Source organism: Eretmochelys imbricata, chromosome 5 (genome assembly GCF_965152235.1).
Source record: "Eretmochelys imbricata isolate rEreImb1 chromosome 5, rEreImb1.hap1, whole genome shotgun sequence".
In the NCBI taxonomy this organism is placed as follows: domain Eukaryota; kingdom Metazoa; phylum Chordata; order Testudines; family Cheloniidae; genus Eretmochelys; species Eretmochelys imbricata.
This window is the reverse complement of record NC_135576.1, coordinates 62,061,425-62,089,424: the sequence shown is the minus strand read 5'-3', so window position 1 is coordinate 62,089,424 and position 28,000 is coordinate 62,061,425. Positions and strand designations below refer to the sequence as shown.

Here is a 28,000-nt window from a genome sequence, read left to right as displayed (position 1 = left end):
AACTACTACCTGTATGCATTTGCTACATCAGGTAGCAGTTTACTACACTAGTCGTTTCTTACCATGCATGAGGTAGTAGCACATTCCTACGCGGAGCATTTAATACACTATACCTGTAAGTGTCACACGTTCACAGGCGGTGGGAGCCAACATCGGACTGGCTCCTTTGTTCGGGGGGGCCTGACCCTGCGCTGCCCTGGGCATCCCCGATCCACAGGGGCTCCTGTGGGTGCTACAGGTACTCAGGGCTCAGCACCCCGCAGGATCGGGCTTCTCCCTGGGGCTGCCTCTCGGTGGCAGGGGCTAGGTTATTGTAGGGTCGCCCGAACCGCCTTGCTGCTGGGGCCAGGCCCGGAGGGTCGGGGTGCCGAGAACAGAGCCTGGGGGCGGGAGGGCTGGAAGGGCCCAAGAGGCACCTCCGCTTTCACTTTCACTCTCCTAGGCGCGGCTAAAGCAGGCGGCGGTTCCTCCATCCCGCCGGGCCCGGCAGCAGGTACCGGCGCCGCTCACCCAGCCCCGGCCTTCGCGGAGCGGGTCGCGAGCTGGGTGGTTCGGGGCCCGGGCTCCGGCGGGGCGCTAGCGGAGCCGCCTCGCCTCCCGGGGCGGGGGGACACGAGGCCCGGGCCCAGATGGGGGAGGGGTCCCGGTTCCCTCCCGCTGGCGGCAGCGGGGCGGGGGCGGGTGAGCGGGCTGAGCTGAGCCGCATTTCACCGCCAAACGCGGGCAGCAGCCAGGGCAGCGTGTCGCTGAGGGGGCTGCGCAGCCCGCCGCCCTGACACCGCCTCTCCTGCGGCCCGGCCCAGGCCGCGCTGCAGCGCCCGCTCCCAGAGAGCGCCCCTCGCCCCTCGCAATGCGCCCCCGCTGCTCCCGCCGACACCCCCCCCCGGCACCCCGAGGCTGCACCGCACTGCCAGCCCCGCAGCGCCCCCGAGCACCCCACCACTGCCACCGGGGCACCCCACCATTACACCGCCAGCACGCTCACCTGGGCACTCCCAACGTCACCTGCTTCACAACTCTGCACCCGCTACAGATCTTAAAACCCACACAACATTGTTTGGGCACCATGCCCCGAAAATAAGCTGAGCAGATGTCAGACTCATGCCAGGAAAGGCCTTCTCACAAATATTCATGCAGGACATTAATATTTTTCATATACAGTTAAAAACTCCAGAAGAAACTGCTTGGCATGAGTCTGCTAAATTATGAAACTACTGATCTCTTTTCTATCAATAGCCTCAAAAATATCTTCATCCCCTTCTATTTGCTCCTTTCAGGGGCTGTATGTCAGGAATAAGAATTGCATTTTCTGTTGTTACTTTTGTTTTTTGTACAAAGTTTTGTGGGTTTATGTGTTTATATTCTCTCCCAGTAAATACCACTGCAATTAAAACTTGTTCTCATTTATTTATAAACAGTGAGTATACTGTGGCTTTAAAAATATCAAAGGTTACTGAGAGCCTGAAAGGTTTGCCTTCAGAGACATTTTAAATTAAGAGGAATTGAAGGACCATGGCAAGAAAAAGTGTATAAATCTCTTTGCTAATGGAAATAGACACAGGTGGTTACAGAACGTGAAGGTAGTTTAGGCCTGATCTTGCTGTTAGAGCCACATCTCTTCCAACCCTAATCTTCTATGATTCTATGCCAGAAGTCATTTGGGCTCCACACAGGTCAAAGGTCTGTCCATGTGGATTTGACTGCAGCATGAGGGTCTTATTTTTTTAGATCATAGGCAGTACTCATTGGTGATGTCCGTGACATTTACCGCAAAGAAAACTCTTTAATACTAACTGTGTTTTACAAATATTTCTTTTTTAGATTATCATATGTGGAAATCAACATAAGCAAGGCAAGAATGGCAGCCTTATTCTCTATTCTGCCATTTGCAGATAAATCCTCTCTCATCATGATGATGGTGATGACAATAGGTGTTTTAAATGTTGCAGTTTCTGTGAATAATGACCACAGTAGCAACAACAGGGAGACAGCTGATGTAGTGTCTGGCAATGGAAGCAAACCGTTTCCTTGGGATAAAATGAGGCTTCCCAAGCATGTCATCCCAGTGCATTATGATCTTCTCCTCCATCCTAATCTTACCACTCTAACTTTTACTGGATTTGCCAGAATAGAGATTACAGTAAACCAACAAACTAGTTCAGTCATCCTGCACAGCAAACACCTGCAAATTACCAGGGCTACCATCCAAAGGAGAATGAGAAATACTCACACTGAAAAAGAAGTGATGGTTTTGGAATACCCACCATTTGAGCAGATTGCCCTCCTGGCAGCTTTTCCACTGCATGTTGGACAAAACTACACTGTTAGCATTGAATATTCTGCAAATCTGTCGGAGAGTTTCCACGGCTTTTATAAAAGCACCTATAGAACTCAGGAAGGAGAAGTGAGGTAATCCTCTTTTCAATTAACATTTGTTTCTGAAGAGTGAACTATACTTGACTTTTTAGGTATAACAGTGCTAAATTGCTGCTTTTAGATTTTATTCTCATTTAATTTCTAATTTCTCTTTTAGAACCTCTGCTTTCTTCACTGAGACTTGTACTTTGTTATAGAGAATTGAATTTATACCAAATCACATTCCAATATTTAATTTGTTGGGACTTTCAGTCCTTTCAGAAAGGAATTGAATTTTGTCATTATGGACCAAATTCAGGGGTCCTTAATGCACCAGAACTCCTATTGATGCCCCTGGAAGTTTTGATGCAAGAAAGAATGGTCCGCTGGTTAGGGTGCTATGGGACTCAGGAGATCAGGTTCCATTCTCAGCTCTGCCACAGACTTCCTGTGTGATCTTGGGCAAGACACTTAGTCTCCTGTCTCAGTTTCTCATCTATAAAATGGGGGTATTAGTACTTCTTGGCCTGATAAAGGGGTATTGTGAGTTGTTCAGATACTGCCGAAATGGGGGCCATATAAGTACCTACTTACAAAGTGAACATCAAGTTTACCTTTTTGTCTTGCATCAGGGAGGTGGATGTTCTGTATTGATACTGCAATGTATGGGGCGTGTTTCTGATTTAGATTTTTTTTTATTTCTCTTTGTTTAATTACAGGGTACTTGCATCAACACAGTTTGAGCCAACAGCTGCTCGCATGGCTTTCCCATGTTTTGATGAACCATCCTTCAAAGCCAGATTTTCCATTAAGATTAGGAGAGAACCAAAGCACCTCGCACTATCTAATATGCCAATAGTATGTGGATATTTTTAATGTTACATTTTAGAATTGTTTAGTTTAAGAAAAAGTTAAAGCAGAGCAGAATATCCAGGCAAGAGCAATTCACTTTGATATTAAACTGTTTTACCTTGATGCTCATATGTGTTTTGTTGTTTCTAGTAGTTCTAACATCGAGTTAAAAAAGGAAAAATGCATTATCTCCTCATTAGTGGCTGTTTTAAAGTTCATATTTAGGGGATAATCCTGTGAGATGCTGAGCAGCCTCGCTCCCATGGGAGGCAATGGAAGTTGGGGGCATTCAGCACCTTGTAGGGCATTCAGCACCTTATCTAGTCCATAATTTCATATTTTGTACATGAAACTGGGACCATCTAGACTTTAAAAATTAACCTTCAAGGAAGTTTGGAGGATGGGATAAATAGCATGATGCAGTGTGACATGTATTAACTATGCAGGGAGTTATGCAACTAAATCTTTGTATTGAAATGTACCCTGAGCATCTGCTAAAGGTTGCTTTTACTTTTTTTTTTAAAGGGACAGAGTCACATTTGTTTGAAAATGCTACTTGTATTATAGCTGCAAGTAGCATCTAATATTACATTACTGAAAGTTGTTAGAAAGAAAAAAATATTTTTGGTTTGTTTGCCTGTGCGTTGGATAGCACTTTGTGTCCAGTAGGTTTCACTGTTTCCTCTGTATTGTCAATTTCTTATTTGCTGAAGAGACCCTTATAAACACAAATAGGGGAACAGCAAAAAAAAAAAAAAACAAAAAAAAACAATTAGAAACATTTTTTTTAAAAGAACATATTATATAGAGGGTTCTCTTTCAGAAATTAGAAATTTGAAATTTTGAATGTCATCTTAAAAATATTTCGAGTTCACTGTGTCTCTTTAAACTGTTTTCCTCTTCCCTGTTTGGCTCTTTTATGCAGCCACGGGACAAACCAATTGACTTTTACAGCAGATAGCAAGGTACTATCAAATGTACAAAGCAAATTGAAAAAAAATTGAGAAATTATTTCTCTAATTTCATTCAGTTTTAAGTATAACAGGCATAGGTAGGGAAAAGTTCATACAGAAGGGTGAGTTTTCCTTTAGTTTAGTTTTGTTTTATTCAGTGACCCTTTAAATAATAGTGATGACATTTAAAAAGCTCCACAAACCTTCTGTTATGAATGTTGTTCCGGTCCACAGAATTATTGTGTGACAAAAGTTGTGCTCTAATTTTAGGTGAAATCTGTGAATGTTGCTAATTGGCTAGTTGAAGACCATTTTGATGTTAGTGTAAAGATGAGCACTTATCTAGTGGCCTTTATTGTTTCGGATTTTAAATCAGTCAGCAAGATGACAACCAGTGGAATTAAGGTAAATTTGTCTCATTTTCTACTATCTTGCTTTGTGATAGGAACAATAAAATTTTCAAATGGTTTAATTCTAAAGGTCTTGGTTAACTAGATTTACATGTCTGTAGCTGCTATGGGATTGAGCGAGAAGAAAGGAATGGGTTTGTAATTAGATGGACTATTTGAATTATGATTTTTAGTAGTTTTATTTGCAGAATCTGTTTGTGTGCTCTCATCTCTGGTCACTTCAAAAAAGGGTTGAGTTTGGCTGGGTAAAATGGGGAAACCTGCACTGCAATTGTACCTGTTTGGTGAATAAATAAAAGGGACTGAATCTAAATTCAGTTTAAAAAATTCTTTTAACATTCTTTTAAAAAATTCTTTTAACATTCTTGGCTTTCATGCTTTTCTTACATATTTTAGGATACTTCTGAGGCAGGAAATGTTACATCAAGCAGCTAATTGCGCTCATATTTTTGGGTGATAATTGAAATAAACAAGGCAGAGAACAAATCAGTTTCTATTCTATAAACTACCTATACTCGTATTCAGAAACTTTCCATGCTTGTGTGTTTTAGATATCTGTATATACTGTACCAGACAAGATCAACCAAGCTGATTATGCCTTGGATGCAGCAGTGAAACTTTTAGACTTCTATGAGAATTACTTCAGCATTCCATATCCCTTACCCAAACAGGGTAAGTGTTTTATCATTCATTTTATTTAAGTACCTTATTAAGTTGAGTTTAATAGAACACAAATCATGTAATATAGTTTGTTAGACAGGGTCAAGTTTGCAACACATGGAGACCATGTTCATCTGTGCCTCCTGAATTATCTTGCATGGACTTGGGCATTCATTTTGGGTGGGGGAGGGAACACTTGGCTCTTTGTGTTTCCATGATATCACATAGCCTGTGAAAATATTAACACATTTATAATGTAACATATTGTATGCTGTCTCCTTGTTAACACTGTTGGTTGATATTTCAGGTAGAGAAAATTAATGTGTGAAAAATACTACTTGAAAACATTTCTGCCACTTTGGTTTTTTAGTAATCTCTGTCTTTACGAGGATTAAACCAATCTGTAACCTGGTGAAGGGTCATAATGCAGTGTTACCAGATTTCGGGTGGTTCTGTAATTCTATCAATGTACTGCTTGTGTCACTTTTCTTTTCATATGGAGCTCTACTTCTCCCTTCTGCAAGCTTCCTCCCAATGGAGCTATCCTGCAGGACCTAGGTTCCCCAGGGCTAGGTTCCTCCAGCCCCAGAATCAGATGAACACGCACATACACACACATTAACACAGCGTATCTGAGCAGACCGGGTCAATCAGCACTCCCAGGCTGACCCATTATATGTCCCTGGAGTCAGCAGGCTGGGTCAAACAGCACTTCCAAGGTGCCACCCTCCTATGCCACAGGTTCAACACATCCTTATCCCCACTTTCATGGTTACAATTATTCGGGTAATAATCCACTTGATGAGCAAACCCCACAGGATTTTTGGGCGCTGCAGAGATCTTTAGCTTAGGTAAGAGGAGCTTTGCTGCAGCGCAAATGGGGAAGCCAAAAACACACAAGTGAGAGAGGGAGGGAAGCAACCAGCTTAACCATAAAAGTTACTTATTGCCAGGTAATAACCATACAAGGAGAGCCAAACAAACAAAACAGTTACAATATTAAATCTAGCTTAAATTTGATTACAAAAGTCAGGTTTAGAAAACTTTACCTGATCACACAAGTCAGGGTTAGAAACTATACCTAGAGTACAAAAAAAACCAGAGTGAGAGAGTTGGGTTCTCACCACTCCATGAAGCTTGAACCGGTTGGGGTTCCCAAGTGGTGGTGGTAGCTGAGAGTCCAGAGTGCTGGAGACAGGCCGAGCCCCCAGCACGATCAGTCAGGAGAAGATGAAGCCCCAATGGAACTGATGCAGATTTTGATCCAGACATCAGAACACTTACTTGAGCGTGGGTAGGCGTTTTTTGTAGGAAAAAAACAATGGTTCAAAGGAGAACACTAGATTTATTTATGAGTAAACTGATGGTTCAAGGGAGTATACCAAAGTTGTTTTGTTCAGGCTAGACAATAGGAATGGATCATTCCTGGCGATGAGGGATGTTCCTTCGAGGGATGTTCCTTCAAGGGAGCTCACAATGCAATTAGGCCAGTATTTTGGATATCAGTAAAGGATTTATTACTAGAATTGGTCTGATTACTACTGAGCTGGGTGTGTAGGGGTGGATTCATTAATGTCATGGAGCAGAGATCCCCCATCATGCAATGCTTCCCTGATTTTCTGGTCCCAGAGTTCAGTGCGGTTCTTGCCTTGGAATCTCCGTTCTCCATTCTGTATGCTAATGGAAATGCCTCCCTGTCCCATCTTCTATGCAAATGAGGCTAGGGGAGTTGCCTTAATCCTGTTACTCTTGTCCGCAGGGGTTTAGGTGTGTCTCCCACTGCCTTTTCAGTGCTTTTTGTAAGTCTTTCTTCTGATCGGTTTTGGTTCAAGCAGAAGCTGGGTGGGGGGGTCCTTCATGAGTCAGACAGGCTGAATACTGTGCCCTGGTTCCCCGAGAACACAGAGCCTGTCCCTGCAACCGTTACTCCAGCCACTGAGATACCACTGCCTTGTTTGTGGCACCTGCTCGAGGAATAGAGCCACTGGATCCATGTGACCTTAGATCCTATGGCCCTCCTCCAGACTTGTCCCTACTATCACTCTCCAAACTGACCTATATGGATGTGGCTGCTGAGATTCCCCTCTGTGGCAAGTAAGGATTGCAGAGTCCTTTTCCCACTTTCATAGAATATCAGGGTTGGAAGAGACCTCAGGAGGTCATCTAGTCCCAATCCTTGCTCAAAGCAGGACCAATCCCCAACTAAATCATCCCAGCCAGGGCTTTGTCAAGCCTGACCTTAAAAAGTTCAAAGGAAGGAGATTCCACCACCTCCCTAGGTAACGCATTCCAGTGCTTCACCACCCTCCTAGTGAAAAAGTTTTTCCTAATATCCAGCCTAAACCTCCCCCACTGCAACTTGAGACCATTACTCCTCGTTCTGTCATCTGCTACCACTGAGAACAGTCTAGATCCATCGTCTTTGGAACCCCCTTTCACGTAGTTGAAAGCAGCTATCAAATCCCCCCTCATTCTTCTCTTCTGCAGACTAAACAATCCCAGTTCCCTCAGCCTCTCCTCATAAGTCATGTGTTCCAGTCCCCTAATCATTTTTGTTGCCCTCCGCTGGACCTTTTCCAATTTTTTCACATCCTTCTTGTAGTGTGGGGCCCAAAACTGGACACAGTACTCCAGATGAGGCCTTACCAATGTTGAATAGAGGGGAACGACCACATCCCTCGATCTGCTGGCAATGCCCCTACTTATATATACCAAAATGCCATTGGCCTTCTTGGCAACAAGGGCACATTATTGACTCATATCCAGCTTATCATCCACTGTAACCCCTAGGTCCTTTTCTGCAGAACTGCTGCCTAACCATTCAGTCCCTAGTCTGTAGCGGTGTATGGGATTCTTCTCTGCACTTGTCCTTGTTGAACCTCATCCGATTTCTTTTGGCCCAATCCTCTAATTTGTCTAGGGCCCTCTGTATCTTATCCCTACCCTCCAGCATATCTACCTCTCCTCCCAGTTTAGTGTCATCTGCAAACTTGCTGAGGGTTTGAGGATATTGGACAAAACCGGCCTCAGGACCGACCCTTGGGGCACTCCACTTGATACCGGCTGCCAACTAGACATGGAGCCATTGATCACTACCTGTTGAGCCCGACAATCTAGCCGGCTTTCTATCCACCTTATCGTCCATTCATCCAGCCCATACTTCTTCAACTTGCTGGCAGGAATACTGTGGGAGACCGTGTCAAAAGCTTTGCTAAAGTCAAGGAATAACACGTCCACTGCTTTCCCCTCATCCTCAGAGCCAGTTATCTCATCATAGAAGGCAATTAGATTAGTCAGGCATGACTTGCCCTTGGTGAATCCATGCTGATGGTTCCTGATCACTTTCCTCTCCTCTAAGTGCTTCAGAATTGATTCCTTGAGGACCTGCTCCATGATTTTTCCAGGGACTGAGGTGAGGCTGACTGGCCTGTAGTTCCCTGAATCCTCCTCCTTCCCTTTTTTAAAGATTGGCACCATATTAGCCTTTTTCCAGTCGTCCGGGACCTCCCCCGATCGCCATGAGTTTTCAAAGATAATGGCCAATGGCTCTGCAATCACATCTGCCCACTCCTTTAGCACTCTCGGATGCAGTGTATCTGGCCCCATGGGCTTGTGCTCGTCCAGCTTTTCTAAATAGTCCCGAACCACTTCTTTCTCCACAGAGGGCTGGTTACCTTCCCCATGCTGTGCTGCCCAGTGCAGTAGTCTGGGAGCTGACCTTGTTCGTGAAGACAGAGGCAAAAAAAGCATTGAGTATATTAGCTTTTTCCACATCCTTTGTCACTAGGTTGCCTCCCTCATTCAGTAAGGGGCCTATACTTTCCTTGACTTTCTTCTTGTTGCTAACATACCTGAAGAAACCCTTCTTGTTAGTCTTAACATTTCTTGCTAGCTGCAACTCCAATTGTGATTTGGCCTTCCTGATTTCACTCCTGCATGCCCGAGCAATATTTTTATACTCTTCCCTGGTCATTTGTCCAATCTTCCACTTCTTGTAAGCTCCTTTTTTGTGTTTAAGATCAGTAAGGATTTCACTGTTAAGCCAAGCTGGTCACCTGCCATATTTACTATTCTTTCTACACATCGGGATAGTTTGTCCCTGTAACCTCAATAAGGATTCTTTAAAATACAGTCAGCTCTCCTGGACTCCTTTCCCGCTCATGTTATTCTCCCAAGGGATCCTGCCCATCAGTTCCCTGAGGGAGTCAAAGTCTGCTTTTCTGAAGTCCAGGGTCCATATTCTGCTGCTCTCCTTTCTTCCTTGTGTCAAGATCCTGAACTCGACCATCTCATGGTCACTGCCTCCCAGGTTCCCATTCACTTTTGCTTCCCCTACTAATTCTTCCCAGTTTGTGAGCAGCAGGTCAAGAAGAGCTCTGCCCCTAGTTGGTTCCTTGAACACTTGCACCAGGAAATCGTCCCCTACACTTTCCAAAAACTTTCTGGATTGTCTGTCTGTGCACCACTGTATTGCTCTCCCAGCAGATATTAGGGTGATGGAAGTCCCCCATGAGAACCAGGGCCTGCGATCTAGTAACTTCCGTTAGTTGCCGGAAGAAAGCCTCATCCACCTCATCCCCCCTGGTCTGGTGGTCTATAGCAGACTCCCATCACGACATCACCCTTGTTGCTCACACTTCTAAACTTAATCCAGAGATTCTCAGGTTTTTCTGCAATTTCATACCGGAGCTCTGAGCAGTCATACTGCTCTCTTACATACAATGCAACTCCCCACCTTTTCTGCCCTGTCTGTCCATCCATGACAGTACTCCACTCATGTGAGTTATCCCACCAAGTCTCTGTTATTCCAGTCACAGCATAATTCCTTGACTTTGCCACTGCTTTGCTTAAGGTACCTCTACACATCTTTCCAATGGAGCTAATGTTTTATGGGGGACCTGGCATAGTGTCTTCACACCTGGCTGAATTTCGACTAACCAGTGAAACATGAGTGGGTGACAGCCATGTTCTCATAGTGTCACACTTCAGGTTCATCATTAGATTTGAGATCCAAGGTCAAGCACTCCAACCACCTCTGAAATATCTACATGGCCACACAACACACATCCTGGAGTGCCTTGCTTTGTTGAAAAAAGGATCTTATGTTTAAAAAAGAAATAAAAATTGTAGAAAAGTGGATGAAGTATTTATTCCTTAAAATGTAAGCAGTAATGATTCCATACACTCAGTAAGATGTTCAAAACAAGCTCAGCATTGGCCTATCTTTTTCATTTAAGTTGATGGGAGTTTTTCCCACCCAGTATCAGGTAAAGGAAACTATTAACAAAAAACTGTTGAAAAATACCTAGTTTCCTACTTAGGATAGCTCCTTCTCTGTCTTGCACAATAGAAGGTCCAGAATAAAGTTAACCACTTTCTGTCCTGTGCTGTCATTGCTTGCCACAGATTTTGTGACATGCATCTTGTGTTGAGCTACCCAGAATAGTCTTTCATGTTAATAGTTTAACTTTTGCCTGATACTTCATATAGCTTCAAAATATATAAAATCTGCACTTGAACTACTGAAACTAATGAAAACTATTTCTTTTTATTTTAATAAAAATGTGTTTGATACTGTGTTAAATGGGTGAGAGAGAGAGCACACAGATAAGTGAGTTATTATTATTTATTTTTAGATCTAGCTGCTATTCCTGATTTTCAGTCTGGAGCTATGGAAAACTGGGGACTGACCACATACAGGGAATCTTCTTTGCTATATGACCCTGAAAAGTCCTCTGCATCGGCTAAACTTTGGATTACTATGATAATAGCCCATGAGCTGGCTCATCAGGTAAAGGTTAGGGGAATACCATGGGATCTAAAAGTTTGTTAGTTTGGTTTTATTGGCAATGTGGTACAATACCAAGTCATCCTAGATATTTATACATTGAAAACAAGTTATACATTGAAGTTTATACATTGAAAACAAGTTATTAGACTTATTAGAAACTTTTGAAATAGATTGGCTTTTGAGACTAAAAGGTTCTGAATCATCTATAACTTGATTTTATATTATTTACTGGGCTAACATGATTGCTTCTTTTTTATTTTCTCCAGAGTATTTTAACTGTATTACTCATAAGAAACTTGTGGGTGTAAAAGTGTAATTTCTTGGATACATTTTAATACTGTTTTATATTAGTCACGTTTGATAAGGGAGCCCTAAGTGAGATTAAAGTCCATTTATCATAGACCATTATACAGTGTTTAACTCGTCTTTGTCCTCTGTTAGACAATGACAAAATGAACAAAGAATAAGAAAACTATGACCCATTTACACAGCAATACGAGGAGTGAAAAAAAAATGCCTGCTGAGACGACTGATTTGAATGCTTCTTGAGCCTATAGATGGGCATGAGGACCCATGCCACAGGAACGCATTATAGAGTTGGTGGGTGGTAAACTCATGCTAGGCATCTTTCACACTGCCCCATAAACCCCCAAACTTCTCTCTCCTGGGTCTACATAAATTAGTGAGTGAATTAACTAGTCAACTTAAGACAAGGCTGATAAGCACCTTTTATTATGAGCAATATTTTTTCTTTCAGTGGTTCGGAAACCTAGTTACCATGGAATGGTGGAATGATCTTTGGCTAAATGAAGGATTTGCAAAGTTTATGGAGTATGTGTCAGTCAGTATTACTCATCCAGATCTGAAAGTTGTAAGTGTTAATTACTTTCCCTTTTTTATTTATTTTAAACCATATTTTAAAATGGCTGAGGGTAATTTATTGATGATTTGCAATGGTAAGCTTATTGGGCAGCACACAGATTTGCCCTGAGCTAATTTTGTTGTTTTTATATGTAATTTTTAAAAATTAATGTAATTAGGTTAATCATCTTTTAAGGATTACAAAGTAATTATAACATTGTGTAAATACAGATGATCAAAGCTGATTACAGAGTATTCTGATTGCAGTGAAGGTGGGCTACACATACAGCACTGCAGCAGCACAGCTGCACCGCTGTAGCTCTTCGTGAAGACACTACCTATGCTGTCGGGAGAGCTTCTCCTGTTGGCGTAGTTAATCCACCTCCCAGAGAGGAGTTAGCTGTGTCAATGGAAGAAGCCTTCTCGTCGACATAATACTGTCTACCCTGGGGTTTAGGTTGGTATAACTGCGTTGCTCAGGGGTGTGGCTTTTCCACACCCTTGAGCGACGTAGTTACATCGACATAAGTCTGTAGTGACGACCAAGCCGGTGTGTTGTATCTTAGAAAGACTCATCCCCCTTTTGGAATGTCTGAATGTAGATGATTTCACATTCTCATTTCACCAGAGATTGCTACTTTGGGCGCGTTCCTACAAAGACATATGGGCCTGATCCAAAACCCAGTAAAATCAGTGTGAGTCTTTCCATTGACTTTCCTGGGCTTTAGGATAAGCCCCATCTGTGCAATTTTATTCATATAAGTAGTTTCACTGACATCAATTTATGTTAATAAGTCTGTGCAGCATTTTGCACATTGCAATAGCTTTATAATGGGCGATTGCAATCTCTAAATGAGATGTATTTTGTTTTAAAATAATGCATTTACTACAAGTGCTGGAATAAAAAGAAGATGCTTTTGTTTTCTTTGTACTGTCTGAAAGTCACATGGAAGAATTCTAAAACAAGTGTAAATATTTTCATCTTCAGTTTGGTTTGCTGTTACATCTGTATTTAATAGTCCTTGAATAAAAAAAACATTTTTTTCTCCTATTAGGAAGATTATTTTTTAGGCAAGTGTTTTGATGCCATGGAGGTGGATGCATTAAATTCCTCACATCCTGTGTCTACTCCTGTGGAAGATCCAGCTCAAATTCGAGAAATGTTCGATGATGTTTCCTATGAAAAGGTAAATTGTGTAACTATTTTTCCTTACACTTTTGTTTCAGTGAATATTGTTCATGAAGCTTGCTTCGAACTAGACATTGGGGGTGACACTGGATTTTACTCTAATGAAGATAGATGGCATCTCTGCCATTACTGTAAACATACCTCATTCATGACTTGTATGATTTCTGCTGTTTCACTTATGAAACTCTCTTAGGCAGACACTGAATTGTGGGCTAAGTTCCCCACCTATAAAATGAACATCATAATATTCCCTTTATCTGTCTTGTTTAGATTTTAAGCTCTGCAGGGTAAATATTGTCTCTTGCTGTGTGATTGTACAATGTGTAGCACAGTGGGGCTCGAACCTCAGCTGAGGTTTCTAGGCATTATCATAATTCTAATAATAGACTTAACTTGCTTAGCCAAAGCTACCTTTGAAAGCAGTGGTAGTGAAAGCCAAAGTACTATATTAGTACATAAGGTTATGTCAGGTGATGCTTTAATCCAAGAGCACTATGAATTTAGAGTTAACTGCTAATGCTATTAACAATAATATTGATTTTAAAAAAATTAAAATATATCAGACTTTATATTTTATGATCTAAAGATTAGTTTTGTAAATTTTTTATCATTTCCTTTGCAGGGAGCTTGTATTCTAAATATGTTAAGGGATTACTTGAATGCAGATGTGTTTAAAGCTGGTCTTGTACAATATCTGCGGAAGTACAGCTATCAGAATACAAAAAATGAAGATCTGTGGAACAGTCTGGCACATGTAAGTATTTCTTGGGAGGTGGGGAGTGACAGGTTTGGTCACAGAGACCCCCTTGGGACTGTCACCTGACCTGCTGAAACTACCTCTGAGCCTGTTTTCCCTGCCAGCTTGGGACTCCAGAACCCTGTCTTGTTAAGCCAGACACGCTACTTTGCTGCAACACAGACCCAGGGTCTGAACCACACCCCCAAAGCTGCAGACTTTAATCAAAACTGCTCAGCAGGTTTCCTATCTCCAGCACCTAGACATCCAGCTCCCAGTGGGATCCAAACCCCAAATAAATCCGTTTCACTTTGTATAAAGCGTATACAGTGTAAACTCATAAATTGTCCTCCCTCTATAACACTGATATGCACAGCTGTTTGCTCCCCCAGGTATTAATCACTTACTCTGGGTTTAATAATAAACAAAAGTGATTTTTATTAAGTATAAAAAGTAGGATTTAAGTGGTTTCAAATAATAACAGACAGAACAAAGTAAGTTACCAAGCAAAATAAAACAAAACACCCAAGCCTAACACATTTAAGAAACTGAATACAGGTAAATCTCCCCCTCAGAGATGTTCCAATAAGCTTCTTTCACAGACTAGACTCCTCTTTAGGCTGGGCCCAATCCTTTCTCCTGATACAGACCTTGTTAGTTCCAGCTCAGGTGGTAACTCTGGGATTTCTCATGACTGGCAGCCCCATTTGTTCTGTTCAGCCCCTTTTATAGCTCTGGCACAAGGCGGGAATCTTTTGTCTCTCTCGGTCCCCACCCCTCCTTCTAAATGGCAAAGCACCAGGTTTAAGATGGATTCCAGTGCCAGATGACATGATCACTTGTCCTGTGAGACTTCATTACCCACTGGCTGGCACCCACCTATACAGGAAGGCTTACCAGTAAACAGAGCCATTTACAACCAGTTGTCCTAGTTAATGGAAGCCATCATGATTCCAAGCCACCATTAATGGTCCACACTTTGCATAGTTACAAGAGGACTTCAGAGTAATACATCATATTTCTAGCCTCAGATACAAGAATGATACATCCGTACAAATAGGATGAACACACTCAGTAGATTATAAGCTTTGTAATGATACCTTACAAGAGACCTTTTGCATAGAGCGTATTCCATTTACATTACGTTTACACTCATAAGCATATTTCCATAAAACATATGGAGTGCAACGTCACAGGGGGTTGTACCCAAGTATTTCCCTGTGAATAACCACCATCCAGCCTCATATATTACTGAACAGAATAATCACTGTGAGCTGCATTAATTATTCAGAATTGTAAAATTAAAGGGAAATATTTAATTTTTTCAGACTTGTCCTCTGGGTGATACCCAGGAAAGCCAACTGCAAGGTGATGGCTTTTGCACCAGAAACCAGCAAACATCTTCAAGTGCAGTAAGCTTCTATTTTCCTACTCATTGATAGTTATAAGTCTTCTGTGTTACTGTACACTAACATTTAATTCTTCAGTTTTCATCATGTTTAAAATTAGTATACTCCCTGCCTGAGAGTGTGAAACTATTGTGCTCAGAACCCTACTTGTGAGAATATAAGTTTATTGGATACTGCTGGAAGCCTGGACTTTATATTACTGTTGAAAATTTTCCTTGGGTTTTACCTGTTGAATATGTGCTTGCTTGAACAAAAATCTATCCCCTAAAGAGCCCAGTACTGATTGGTGCATTTATATGGCTGTTACTGGTATTAATCATAAGCATCAAAAGGTTATTCTGTCCACCATAAGGTGAAGGAGTCACAATGATATCCCAGGCCCTAATCCAAACTTCACTATGTAAGTCCTGTAAACTTGTTTTTTCGATCAACGGTTGGTAGCTCTTGTGAAGTTGCCACTCACTCATCTTTGCTTCCTTGCCAGTATATTTCATCCTCACTCTGTTCTTATGTATTTTGTTTTTGCCTCATATAAATCAGCACTGGACCAGGAGGGAGATTCTTGATGTGACAACAATGATGAACACTTGGACATTACAAAAGGGTTTTCCACTAGTAACTGCCACAGTAAAAGGAAAGAATGTCCATCTGCAGCAAGAGCACTATATGAAGGGATCAGATTCTTCTCCATCGACAGGGTAATAGAAAATGAGCACGTGATGCTCTCCATCATAGTTTAGGCAAACTGGAAAATCCACTAGTGACAGTCTATTCTGCATAGTAGTAACTGTTATTGCTGTTCTTAAAGGAACAAAAATTACATTTTGGCATTGCTTATTTGAAAATCGGTATAGTGTTAAGAAGCTATAACTGAGGTCCATAATAATTAGTCCACAGAAATAAAAGTGTCTTTTATCGGAGCTTTCTGGGGTATTCTTCTGCTAAGTTAAGATTGGGGTAGAATACTGTCGCAAGAGGATGGCCATGTTTTGTCTCAGCCATGAGAGTAATGAAGCCTGCGTAAGTCTCCCTACAGCAGGGGTGGGCAAACTTTTTGTCCTGAGGGCCATATCGGGTTTCCAAAATTGTATGGAGGGCCAGTTAGGGGAGGCCCAGCCCCCACCTCCTATCTGATCCCCCCCGCTTCTCGCCCCCTGACGGCTCCCCTGGGACTCCTGCCCCATCCAACCCGCCTGTCCCCTGACGGCCCTCCACTCTTGCCCCATCCACCATCCCCAGTCCCCTGACCACCCCCGGATTCCCCACCCCTGACTGCCCCCCCTGGAACCCCTGCCCCATCCAACCCCCCTGTTCCCCGCCCTCTGACCTCCACCCCCAAACTCCCCTGCCCTCTATCCAACTGCCCCTGCCCCCTCACCGCGCTGCCTGGAGCACGGGTGGCTGGTGGCGCTACAGCCGCACCGCCCAGAGCACCGGCTCAGGCCATGGCTCTGCAACGGCGCTGCCCGGCCGCCCAGAGCGTTGCCCCAGCGACACAGGGCGCTGAGGCTGCGGGGGAGGGGCAACAGCAGGGGAGGGGCTGGGGACTAGCCTCCCAGGCCAGGAGCTCAGGGGCTGGGCAGGAGGGTCCGCGGGCCGTAGTTTGCCCACCTCTGCCCTACACCATGAATCTTACCTCCACATACTCCCAAGAAGAGTTTCAGAGTCAGTCACTTCCGACTCTTTGTCCCCAACATAGCAGCGTAGCTCACTACTCAAATATAGGTCCAACCTTCTCTAGAGTAGCTATTGCAATTAAATATTCTGTCACTAAAATAACCATTTTTACGTTGCAATAGGTACTTGTGGCATGTTCCATTAACGTACATTACTAGTAAATCTGACACCGTGCAAAGATTTTTGCTGACAACTAAAACAGGTAACATCCTTTAAAGTGATTAGTCCATTTGAAGGATTAGCTACAGTGCTTGCAAAGTTTAGCCATTTTAGCTCTACAGCTATTTTGTGGGGGGGGTGGGGGGTGGATGAAACTGGTAGTTCTACCTTTTATTTTTGTTATCACAGATCTAATTTCAATAATGCTTTTAAAAAAGAGAATGCCAGGTTTTGGCAGATGAGATATAAAACAGCTGAATTATATATAACCTGCTGGAAAAATTGGATTTTGTAGTGAAAATGTTGACAGACTCCTATAACAACATTACTGAGCTATCTCTCTTAACGTATTCAGAAACTATAGCATCTCTTCCTTTAATCGCTGAAAAAGAGACCAAGACCAGCATTAGCTATTGTACCAGGATTATTTTTTGTCCAAATTTAATGTATGAAATGGACTGTGCAAGTGCTGGGCTCTTCATCCATTATGTGGTCGTCTTATCAGATAATGTTTTAATCAATAAGAGAGAATGGAGTTATAATTTTATTTTGTTTGCAGATGTCCTCATCCTCCCAGAAGAGGTTGAATGGATAAAATTCAATGTGGGAATGAATGGTTATTACATTGTGCACTATGAAGATGATGGATGGGATGCTCTGATTAGCCTTTTAAAAGAAAACCATACAGCAATTAGCAGCAATGATAGAGCAAGTCTCATTAACAATGTATTCCAGCTTGTGAGGTAAGGCACACTGTATGAGTCTTAAAAAGACAAATGATACAATTCAGATTGTGTGCCACTAATGCAGAAAACATTTACTCTTGTATAATTTGTTGTTATTAAATCCTTTTAACGGAGAGGGGATCAGATTCTGATCTTGTTTACAGCAATGCAAATCTGGAATGTCTCCATTGACTTCAGGGGAGTCATGTAACTGAGGACATACACTGGCCCTGAGAACATAACCATTATGATCAAAACACTGTCTCTGATACTGTGTAAATCAGTGGATTCCAGCAGCACTGATCTGCTCCCTTTTGAAAATTAGGATTAGAACAAGATTTTCAATTAAACCTAAAATTTGGTGGCTTAAGTCAGTCTCTTATGGGCAGTGGTTCACTTTTCACAACCCCATCACTTCAACTTAATTTGCACTCTGGAGGTGCTTGTGTGTGACCACTACCTTAGATATGGAACCATTTCCTGTCGCAGGTCAAGTGTTTGGCATGGCTGTGCAAGGATTTCAAGAGCTTTTGTAGGCTGAGTATCAGATACCAGAAGGTTTCATGTCTTATGTGGTTTGTCGGCCACATTTGTCTTTCAGGAGTTTGTTTCTAGGCTTTTCCATTTGTGTGATGATAATTTCAGGATTCTAAAAGAATTAAGTAGAAATTAGCTCATTTAATATTATTTATAATGTTCTCTCTCTTTTTCTCTCTCAGTATTGGAAAACTATCAATTTCTAAAGCTCTTGATTTATCTTTGTATTTGAAACTTGAATCCCAAATTATGCCTGTATTCCAAGGTATGAATGAGCTGATTCCTATGTACAAGCTCATGGAGAAAAGGGACATGGATGATGTAGAAAATCAGTTAAAGGTAAGACGGAAAGCACCTAAAACTGGCTAACACTAAAATAGCGGTTATACCCTGTGTATGCACACCTTTAAAAAATACAGGTATTGGTAGCAAGCCAGTAGAGTGGAGTGGGGTTTTTTTATTTTATTTTATTTAAAACCCAAATTTAAACTATTTATTTTTCAGTCATAGTTTTTTCTTTATGGCCTCTGGTTCTGTATTCATTTCTTGGCGGAAGGCAGGGAGTAGGTAAAGTTGCCACCATGGTGATCTGTAGAGCTGTGACCTGGAAGCGGTGTTCTACCAGAGGTTATCCTGGGAGCCCCATCAGTCCAGTGATGAGCTGCCAAAATCTTAACAACGGGTTCCCTCCTCACCCCACGAGGGGATTATTGCCAACCCCCACCCCCAGGACCCCTGCCCTGTCCCCTGACTGCCCCAGAACCGGGCAGGAGGGTCTCGTGGGCCACCGTAGAGGTGGGGTGGGTACCCACTAAGAGCCAGAGGCACCTGCCAGGGGGATGAGGTGGGGAGTCCCGGAGGTGCTTACCTGGCGCAGCTCCCAGGAAGCATCCGGTAGGTCCCTCTGACTCCTAGGGGCGCGGGAGTATAGCTGGGGGGAGCAGGGGGAGCGGCTGCTCCCCCACTGATCACATCAAAAGTGGCGCCTTAGGCACCGACTCCCTGGGTGCTCTGGGGCTGGAGAACCCACGGGGAAAATATGGTGGGTGCAGAGCACCACTAGCAGCTCCCCGGCCCCAGCTCACCTCCACTCCTCCTCCTCCCCTGAACACACCGCCCCGCTCTGCTTCTCTGCCCCCTCCCCCGGCTTCCCGCGAATCAGCTGTTTGGTGGGAAGCCGGGGAGGGCAGAGAAGCAGGCGGCAGCTTCCCGCTCAGGCCGAGGGTGGCTGAGGTGAGCTGGGGTGGGGAGCGGTTCCCCTGCGCACCCCCCGGGTTACCTGCTGCGGCGTGGGCAGCCCTCCTCGCCCCCCCCTCCAGCTCACCTCCGCCTCCCTAGGCCTGAGCGGGAAGCCGCGGCCTGCATCTCAGCCCGCCCGGGCTTCCTGTGCAAAAAGCTGATTAGCTGGAAGCCTGGGGGGGCGGAGAAGCAGAGCGGGAGATGCGTTCAGGGGAGGAGGTGGAGCGGAGGTGAGCTGGACCGGGGGGGGGTGGGGAGCTGCCAGTGGGTGCTCTGCACCCACCAAATTTTCCCCTTAGGTGCTCCAGGGCTGAAGTACCCATGGAGTCGGCGCCTAAGGCGCCACTCTTGGCCGGTTAAATTTAGAAGCCCTTTTAGAACCGGTTGTCCCTCGCGGAACAACCGGTTCTAAAAGGGCTTCTAAATTTAACAATCGATTCTAGCGAACTGGTGCGAATCGGCTCCACCTCACCACTGCATCGGTCCTTATTGCTTTCTCCCTCTCACCAGAGGAGAAAGGGCTTATTTTTGCAGCGGCAATAAGAGAGAAAGGAGGTACCGGGGGGGAAGGCACTTGACAAGATGAAATGTCAACTGCAGATAGACAAAAAGCTGGGAAAGAGAAGATGAGCCTTTGCCAGCCTGAGAATCCCTGGAGTAGGACTGCTGCCAGGAGTGAGTTCCTTTCCCTGGTGGCTGCATGTTTTTCTACTGTCCCAGTATCCTGTCTGTCCTGCTACCCTGCTCTGTTTGTCAGATTAGTACTTCCAGACCCTGCTTTCAACTCAGCCAGGAAGGCAAGGGCTGTGAAATTAGAAGTAAGATTGTAAAATAAGCAAGAAATGTGTGTTTACAAAAAATTGGGGTGTTTAAAAATCTTATTCTTTCCTCTAAGTATAGTTCTAGAGAAAATGAGATAGGTAGAGCGTTCAGAGCCAGTCCTTGCAGAATGTTGAGATGCAATAGCTTGAACTATTGTTTGGTATTATAATTATACATTAAAAGGCGATGCTGTAGCAATTATGATTTATATTATTTAGGAAGGATGTAATTTCTTTCTAATTTGCTTGTTCCAGAATTTGCTAAGTTAACTTTACTAAACCAAATTCACCCCGGGATAGCACTGTCTGCACTGGAGTTACACCAGGGATGGATTTGGCCCATTAATTTTACACAAAGCACTGAGTTGAATGCACTAGGTCCTATGGAGTGTAGGCCCCAATCCTGTAATCAGATTCACATGGGTGAACCTTTACATCCATGGAGATCCCCACTATATTTGGGCTGCTTTTGTATGGGGGATGCCAGCCACCTGCCTGCATGTACAGAGAGGGGACAATTGAATGGTGGCTGCCCAGGGGATCCGTCCACATCGGTGTAGGATCAAGGTCATAGTTGGTAGAGTAGTTGAACACTGAAATTACTTGTCATCCCATTATATTTAAAACTGATGCATTAAAATAACTGATTGTTGGTATGGCACAAAAACCTGATTTTCAGAGAGACAGACGTGAACAGCTAATAAGTTTAATTTTTGCTAAATGTTGGTAAAATTTGTAAAATGAAAATATTTTAAAAGTGACATGGGTTTGAAGATTTATTGGAGGATTTAACCAAAGGTAAGTGGATTAGATGTTGATTTAAATTACCAGTGCCAACAATAGCAGAAGTAATGCATTTGAAGAGGCAGTATTTATACTTAAGTGTGTTAAATAGAATCTTTTTATTATTAAATTGTTTTAGGGGTACATAGTAAATCTGTTTAAAGACCTAATTGACAAACAGTCCTGGAATGATGAGGGCTCAGTGTCTGAAAGAATGCTTCGCAGTTCCCTACTTCTGTTTGCGTGTGCGCGCAAGTACCAACCGTGTGTGGACAAAGCAGAAGAATATTTTAGGAAATGGAAGGAATCCAATGGAACTTTACGGTCTGTTTTCATAGTAAATTCAGTAGAGGTGAAGGATGAATTAACGTTTTCCCTTTTGATTTAGTATTGGTAAACTGATCTATTAATAAAGCAGCTGCTCATATTTCAGTCCTTTCAGGGACCCAAATATTAACCTTTTTTAGTACTTTCTCATTTCAGACTCCAGACTCCCAATTCCCTCTGGACTTGACAGCTATTGTGTATTCATTGATGGCTTATATATCACCTTGTACTTTGGAACTTGATTTACTAAAGGTGAAAGGGAAAATGGAAATTAGAGTTGTGCCCCTTTGTTTTGCTTTTTTATGATGGAGAAAGAAGGTCTGAAGGGTTTTATTTTACACTATATACTTTCAGGTCACCTGCTACTCACTAACATTTTGGATACAGGCCATCTTTGTTAAAGATTCAGTTTCTCCACCCCTTAATTTAACGAGTCAGAGTTCACAGTAAACATGCTGAGATACCACCAGCAGGTCATCTAGCAAAACCAGCATTCCTGATCTTTCCATTGTGAAAAACACCCAAATAATGAAACAAGCCCAAATTTAAAAAAAAAAAGCTTTTGCTAGCCATCTTTGGGAGAGGGCTTGTTGACCAGGACACCTCTTTAAGAAAGTGACATAAGTTCTGTAACTCTTACATAGGTAACATGACTACTGTTTAAACATCTCTGAATGACTAATATCTCTTAATAGAACTCTTCCTTGGCAAAACAGGATCTGCTCTGGAATGAGGCTTGAACCTGGGTCTTCTAGGTTCAAAGTAGCGTGTGTTGCCTATTGAGTATCATTAACAGTAAATACCAGGATACTTTTAGACTGAAGGCAAACTCCTCCTCTGGCAACACTTAAGAATCCCTAATAGGGACAGAAGGAGAAAAATTAAAGACCTAATTCACCCTTTTGTTACACCAGAATGATTCCCTGGTGTAATGGAATGGTGAATCAGAATGGAAATATCCATCATAATGGAAATATGAAGCAGAGTATAACTTGGTGTCCAATTTGTTGCAGTTTGCCCAATGATGTTAAAACTGCAGTATATGCTGTTGGAGCCCAGACAATCGAAGGTTGGGACTTCCTTTTTAGTAAATACAGGCTGCCTTGGTTCAACACTGAGAGAAATCAGATTGAAGTTGCTCTCAGTATTAGCAGAAATAAGGACAAACTTCAGTGGTGAGTAATATACTGTTTTATGAAGGAAGTGTTTGAATGGGAGTGGAGAGGGAGGAACCAAACTTAGGAGCTACAGCAATGAGCGCTTTTGCAGCATCTTCAATGCACAGCATTATAAAATGCCTTATAAAAGAAGGGGAAGTTGCAGTTTAAAACTTGACACCAGAGGCTGGTGTGTACGCACGTTTGCATTTTCAGCTGTCAATTGGAGAAAGGCAGAAACAAGTGACTATTTAGGCACTTGATTACCTTTTGCATGTAAAGTTACTGTAATTGCAGTATGCCTATATATTTCTTATGCATGCAAGGTGGGACTGACTCTTAAAAACATTGTCCCTCAGTGTTTTGAGAGAGCTCCAGACACAGTAGATAAATGCCCTCTCTCCTTTTAGCATCATGGGAGGAAAGGAACATTTAGAAATGTTATTGCTACCATTTCTGCCACAGATTTGCATTGTGAAACTGAGCTAGTCATTTAACTGCGTTGATGCTACCAAGAGACACTCAATTTTTTTTATGAATAGGGCCTCAGTTTCCCTATCTGCAAAAAGGGGATGATACTTATCTATCTCTCAGGACAACTAAGGTTCACATTAATGTTGAGATCCTGGGATGAAGGATGCGGTTAAAGTTCAAAGCATTATGTTGATTTTATTCTACATTTCATGTAATGGAGATAATCTAGTAACTTTCATGATGAACTTCATGGGACTAGGGTGATGCAAGTGGCTCAGAAGTCTTTTGCTAAAGCAAATTTTATCTTAAAAAAGTAAAATGTAAAGTAGGACAGTTATAGTGATTAGCCAAGGTGTTAAGAAGTGCAGTTTTAACAAAGTAACCCATCCGTCATCTCTGCCTAACAGTCTAGTTACCTTTTCCATTTCCATCCTCATTGGGTTTTTTAGGATAATGGATCAAAGTTTGTTTGGTGATGTAGTAAAAACTCAGGATCTTCCACATATTATTGTGTATGTTGCTAAAAACCCATCTGGCTATCATCTAGCATGGACATTTTTGAAGGAAAACTGGAATAAATTTGTACAAAAGTAAGTTGCACAGATTGTTTTACTCAGACCCTTATGCTAGCTATATTTGACATCTATTTCTCCATTTTAAATTAAATCATCCATTTAACAAATCCTTGGTAATTGGTTTTTGGCTTTTTTGCTAGGTTTGAACTTGGCTCACCTTCTATAGCCCACATGGTAATCGGAGTGACAAATCAATATTCTACAAGGGAACAGCTTGCAGAGGTGAAGTGTCTTACTTTCAGATCATGCATTCTGGCTGGTGTTTTCAGAGCTGCCTAAGGGAACTGGAGACTAACTTCCTTAGACTCCTTTGGAAACACCAGAGTCTGTTTTATGTGCAGAAGTGGCTTTATGAAGATGATAGGTATAACCTGTGATTAAGCCTAAGGATCGTGCAAATATTGGAAGTTAGTAAACATTGAAGTAGTACATAGCTCCCCTGAAGCTATACAAATGCTAAACAAGTTGTGAGTTTGAGGACCCTAAGCATAGCAGTATGTGCCAATAGCAAGGGAAAGAATGGCCCTGTAGTTATAACACTGGGTGAGGGTCAGGTGTCTGTTGCCTGCTCTGACACAGAGTTCTTGTGTGTCCTTAAGCAAATCACTTAATGCCTCTGGGTCTCACGTTTTCAGCTGAAAAGTGGCAATAGCACTTCCCACCCTCACAGGAATGTTGTGAAGATACTGTACATATTAATGCTTGTGAGTTACTGGATACTAAGATGAGCACCATGGCAGAGTGTATAAATAAAATTGGTCAGGCTAAACTTGATAGAAGTGGTACAGAAATGACAAGCCTTCCTAGATGGGGGAAGAGATATACAGTGCACTAACCAATCTAAGTGCTCTGCAACCTATACAACAAGCACAGACAGCTCTCCTGTACATGGAAGTGGGATGCAGCCATAGTTTTATTTGCCGATTCCATAATTTTAAACTGCATCCCATTCCTCCACAAATATCAAAAGCCCCAGATACCTTGTACGCAGCTGCCAAAACCTTCATTGAAAGCCTCCATTTTAAATCTAAATGGAGCTTCCCCACTACAATGCTACAGAATCCAAAGAACTTGCTGCAGAATTTAGGTCTTGCTTGCAGCAGACGACACATGGCCTTCAATATGATTTTAATGTAGGATCAAGCAGAGCTCATGTTTTCAAACAAACATGAATATATTCAATAAATGACAAAATGACTTGTTTTCCCACAGTAACTTTGCAAAGAATGACTTATCACATCAGAATAATAAGGAAAGTCTTATAGTGACCTCTAGTAGCGTTTGTCTGTCATTAATACTAGCTTGTACCGTAGACTATCTTTCCCCTCGGTGGTTGGGACTCTCCCTTAAAACACTAGCTGGGAAGTAGTCGTTGGCTGTGGAAGGCCTGACAACAGGGCTCCTTCACTGCAATGGGGGTGTGATGTGGGGAACACCAGAGCTGAGAGCTACCACAGGGGTTTCCATGCTGAGCCCCCAGCCTCCTGTTGACTTTGCTGTAGATTGTAGTTAAAAAAAGCTTCTAAAAATGATCCACTGTTGCTTACACTGCTGCCACTGCTCTCAGCTGGTTTAATTGAGATGGTATTAAAAAAATGGTGGTTGTTGTCTTAGCTGCCTTGTCAACACTAGGTGCCTCAGTGTGGCAGAGTGCTGGTTTTACCAATGGTGTGAAGTTTTTTAGAAAACTGCTGTCATGTAGACAGTCACAGTAGTCAAGAGACTTACTCTAGGTCACACTGGAAACCTGGAGTTTTTTGCCATTAAACCTGTGCACTAGTTACTCGACTTCACTGCCTCTTAATCATGCATCAACTGTTAATTCTAATTTTTTCTGATAGGTAAAAGAATTCTTCAATTCTCTGGAGGAAAAAAGTTCACAGCTTCGCTGTGTCCAACAAGCTATAGAAACCATCGAAGAAAATATACGATGGATGGACATAAACTTTGAAAAAATCAAAATATGGTTACAAAATAACATGTGAAGGATTTATTATTGCATCTGGGTTTGAATATTTGAATGTAAATTACAAAACATAGTGAAAATTTCAAAAAATCTGAAGCTTTTTTGTTGTTTTTGGGTGAGGAGATTTACTTAGAGGTGATGACATGGGCCCCATTCTGTTCCTTTGCATGAGATTGGCTATCGATTTCAATAGGAGCAAGATAGGGCTCTCTATATGCACACCTTCAATCCAATAATAAACCATCATCCACAATTTTTGAGCAATTTTTGGCCTGTGTAAACTGGGGATTTTGAATTCTAAAAAATGGATTTACTATTCTATTTTGAGGAAAAACTAATTGTGAAATGACAGAAAATGGATGAGTACACAACTGAACTATAAATGGAACACTCCACATATGAGATGGCATAGAAGTTTGTATCCCCTTGCCAAACACTAGGTATGACTAGTAATTTCTGCTCAGGGTAGCCCAGCACTGGAATATTTATAGGTATGCTAGTTTAACATGGAGATGATTTCTGAGCACCTACTTTTTACCTGTATTTTGTGAATCTGCAGTCAGTCCATCAAAATAATTTATGTAAGAAACCATGAGGAATTTAATCCTTTCCTATATCAAGGTGTACAGTATTAGAGTGTATATTGCAACTATAATTAAGATTAATACACTTCAAAAGTAGAAGTGATAAGAAGTGCAGTTGAATAACTTATTTTTCCCATACCTCCTCTTTTTATAATTATATTGCTATTGCTTCATGAGAACATTTTTTTATTATGCCTTATTTGACTGTGGAAAGTGAATTGCTCGCTTACCTTTATATTAAATCTTATACTCCTTTTTAATATAGAATTACTTTAGAGTAATAATGAAAGTGAATCTGAAAGTAATGAGTGAATCTGAAAGTTTAACAGGATCAGAGATATTTAATATTTTAGATCAGTATAATTAGTAACTTTTTGGTAGGGTCAGGGTGATTTCAGTATTTGCTGGTAATTAGCTCTTTTAACTAATGAAAGTGCACTTTTAAAAAATAAATGTCCTTTTCAGAAGATTAACCTGTTTAAAAAGTGATTACTAAATATTACTCATTTTTATTGTAATGGGGCCTGTTCTCCTATTACAAACCTAAGACAAAGAAGAAAGATAGTCAGGTGCATAATGCATGACATCTAGGTTGCATGTTTGGCTTTTTCAGAGGTCTGTATGATCTTTACCAAGTTCTTTTCTGTTGTGTGTCTTTCTTACAGTAAAATGGGAAATGGAGAAACTGACTGTACACAAAATACTGTCAAATGCATAATCTGAAAGTGAAAACAGTTTGGTTTTTCCTCAGATCTGTCAGTTGTAATAAGGTAGAATGGGAAATATCAAAAACTTCAGACAGAAGTGTGATTTCTAGGTTGCTGGCAATCCTTCATCAGGGCTTTAGTAGCCTATCTGTAAAACTGGGTTACTTCTGCTTACCTATCTAACTAAAGTGGTGATGTTTGTTTAATTAATGTTTGTAAAGGGCTTTGTGCTCTTCAGATGGAAGTGTACACTGAAGGAAAGGCTGCTTTCATGTTGATTATGATGTCCTTCAGTAACTGTTAGGAAATACCCTCACCACTGGTCACTGTTACTAAATTCATACTAAAGGGAATTCTGAATGTGCACCAGGGAAGAACAAACACCCACAGAATTATTGCAGTAAATATTTATAAAATTGATTTTATAACCATACCAGGAAACATGTTTGACAAGCTGTTTAAAACACAAATCTGCATATGTCAACTGAATTTTGCATCTCTTGCAATTTTGCATTTGTAAACATTTTAAACTGATGTTCTCTCTCTCTCCCTGTCATGGAGAGATGTAGTTTGAAATTCTGAACTAAAAATAAATAAAAAAAGATAGTTTGTTTTTGTTATTCTCAGAGTAATTGACCCCAAAAAGGAAATTAACAGAGATGCAAAGACTCTAACACTTTAGGGCATGTTAACCATCACTCACTTAAGAAGTGTTAGTTCTGACTGTTGCATGTGACCAACACAAATTTAATCAATTTTATCTTTGAACACTACAGTGTATAGTGCAGTCAAGATCCTCCAACACTATGAGAAATGACACACATGGCTAAAAGTCTGTGTAGATTAGCTACTGTGTGCTATTTTTCCCCCAAGAACTAGCATGACCAATGTAACCGATTCTGAATTTTACTTTACAAGTTAATTAAATAGCTCTCTAGGATCTATGCACCTGGTCACCTTCTGGGAAATAAATAAAAGCAGTTGTGAAAATCCATCTCAAAACAGTATTTTACTAAATACTCAAAGTATTAATAAATTTGGCTTTTGTGACTA

General features: G+C 41.8%; 2 protein-coding genes across 4 annotated transcripts in view; one reads left to right on the top strand and one right to left on the bottom strand.

Annotated features, from left to right (window-relative positions):
* The window catches only part of LOC144265060 (endoplasmic reticulum aminopeptidase 2-like), a 42,661-nt gene extending 42,067 nt beyond the window's left edge, over positions 1-594 (bottom strand). The window contains exon 1 of one of the 2 annotated variants that reach the window (XM_077817231.1): positions 114-594. The gene's annotated coding sequence lies outside the window, so the exon portion shown is untranslated. The remainder of the gene's footprint in view (positions 1-113) is intronic. The other variant, XM_077817229.1, reaches the window with a different exon arrangement.
* Positions 399-28,000, top strand: ERAP1 (endoplasmic reticulum aminopeptidase 1). Of its 2 annotated transcripts, XM_077817226.1 has the most exons (19): positions 399-493; positions 1,822-2,409; positions 3,075-3,213; positions 4,431-4,565; positions 5,122-5,242; positions 10,867-11,021; positions 11,779-11,892; positions 12,938-13,069; positions 13,694-13,825; positions 15,136-15,219; positions 15,757-15,914; positions 17,016-17,095; positions 17,612-17,795; positions 18,497-18,653; positions 21,297-21,481; positions 22,498-22,659; positions 23,565-23,705; positions 23,831-23,912; positions 25,532-28,000. In XM_077817226.1, the coding sequence occupies exons 2-19, from the start codon at positions 1,859-1,861 to the stop codon at positions 25,673-25,675; spliced, it is 2,856 nt and encodes a 951-aa protein (XP_077673352.1). In that variant the 5' UTR covers positions 399-493; positions 1,822-1,858; the 3' UTR covers positions 25,676-28,000. The 2 variants fall into 2 exon arrangements, 1 of the variants encoding a protein (XP_077673352.1); XR_013346163.1 differs by lacking the exons at positions 23,565-23,705; positions 23,831-23,912; positions 25,532-28,000 and having other exon boundaries at positions 21,297-21,736; positions 22,498-22,634.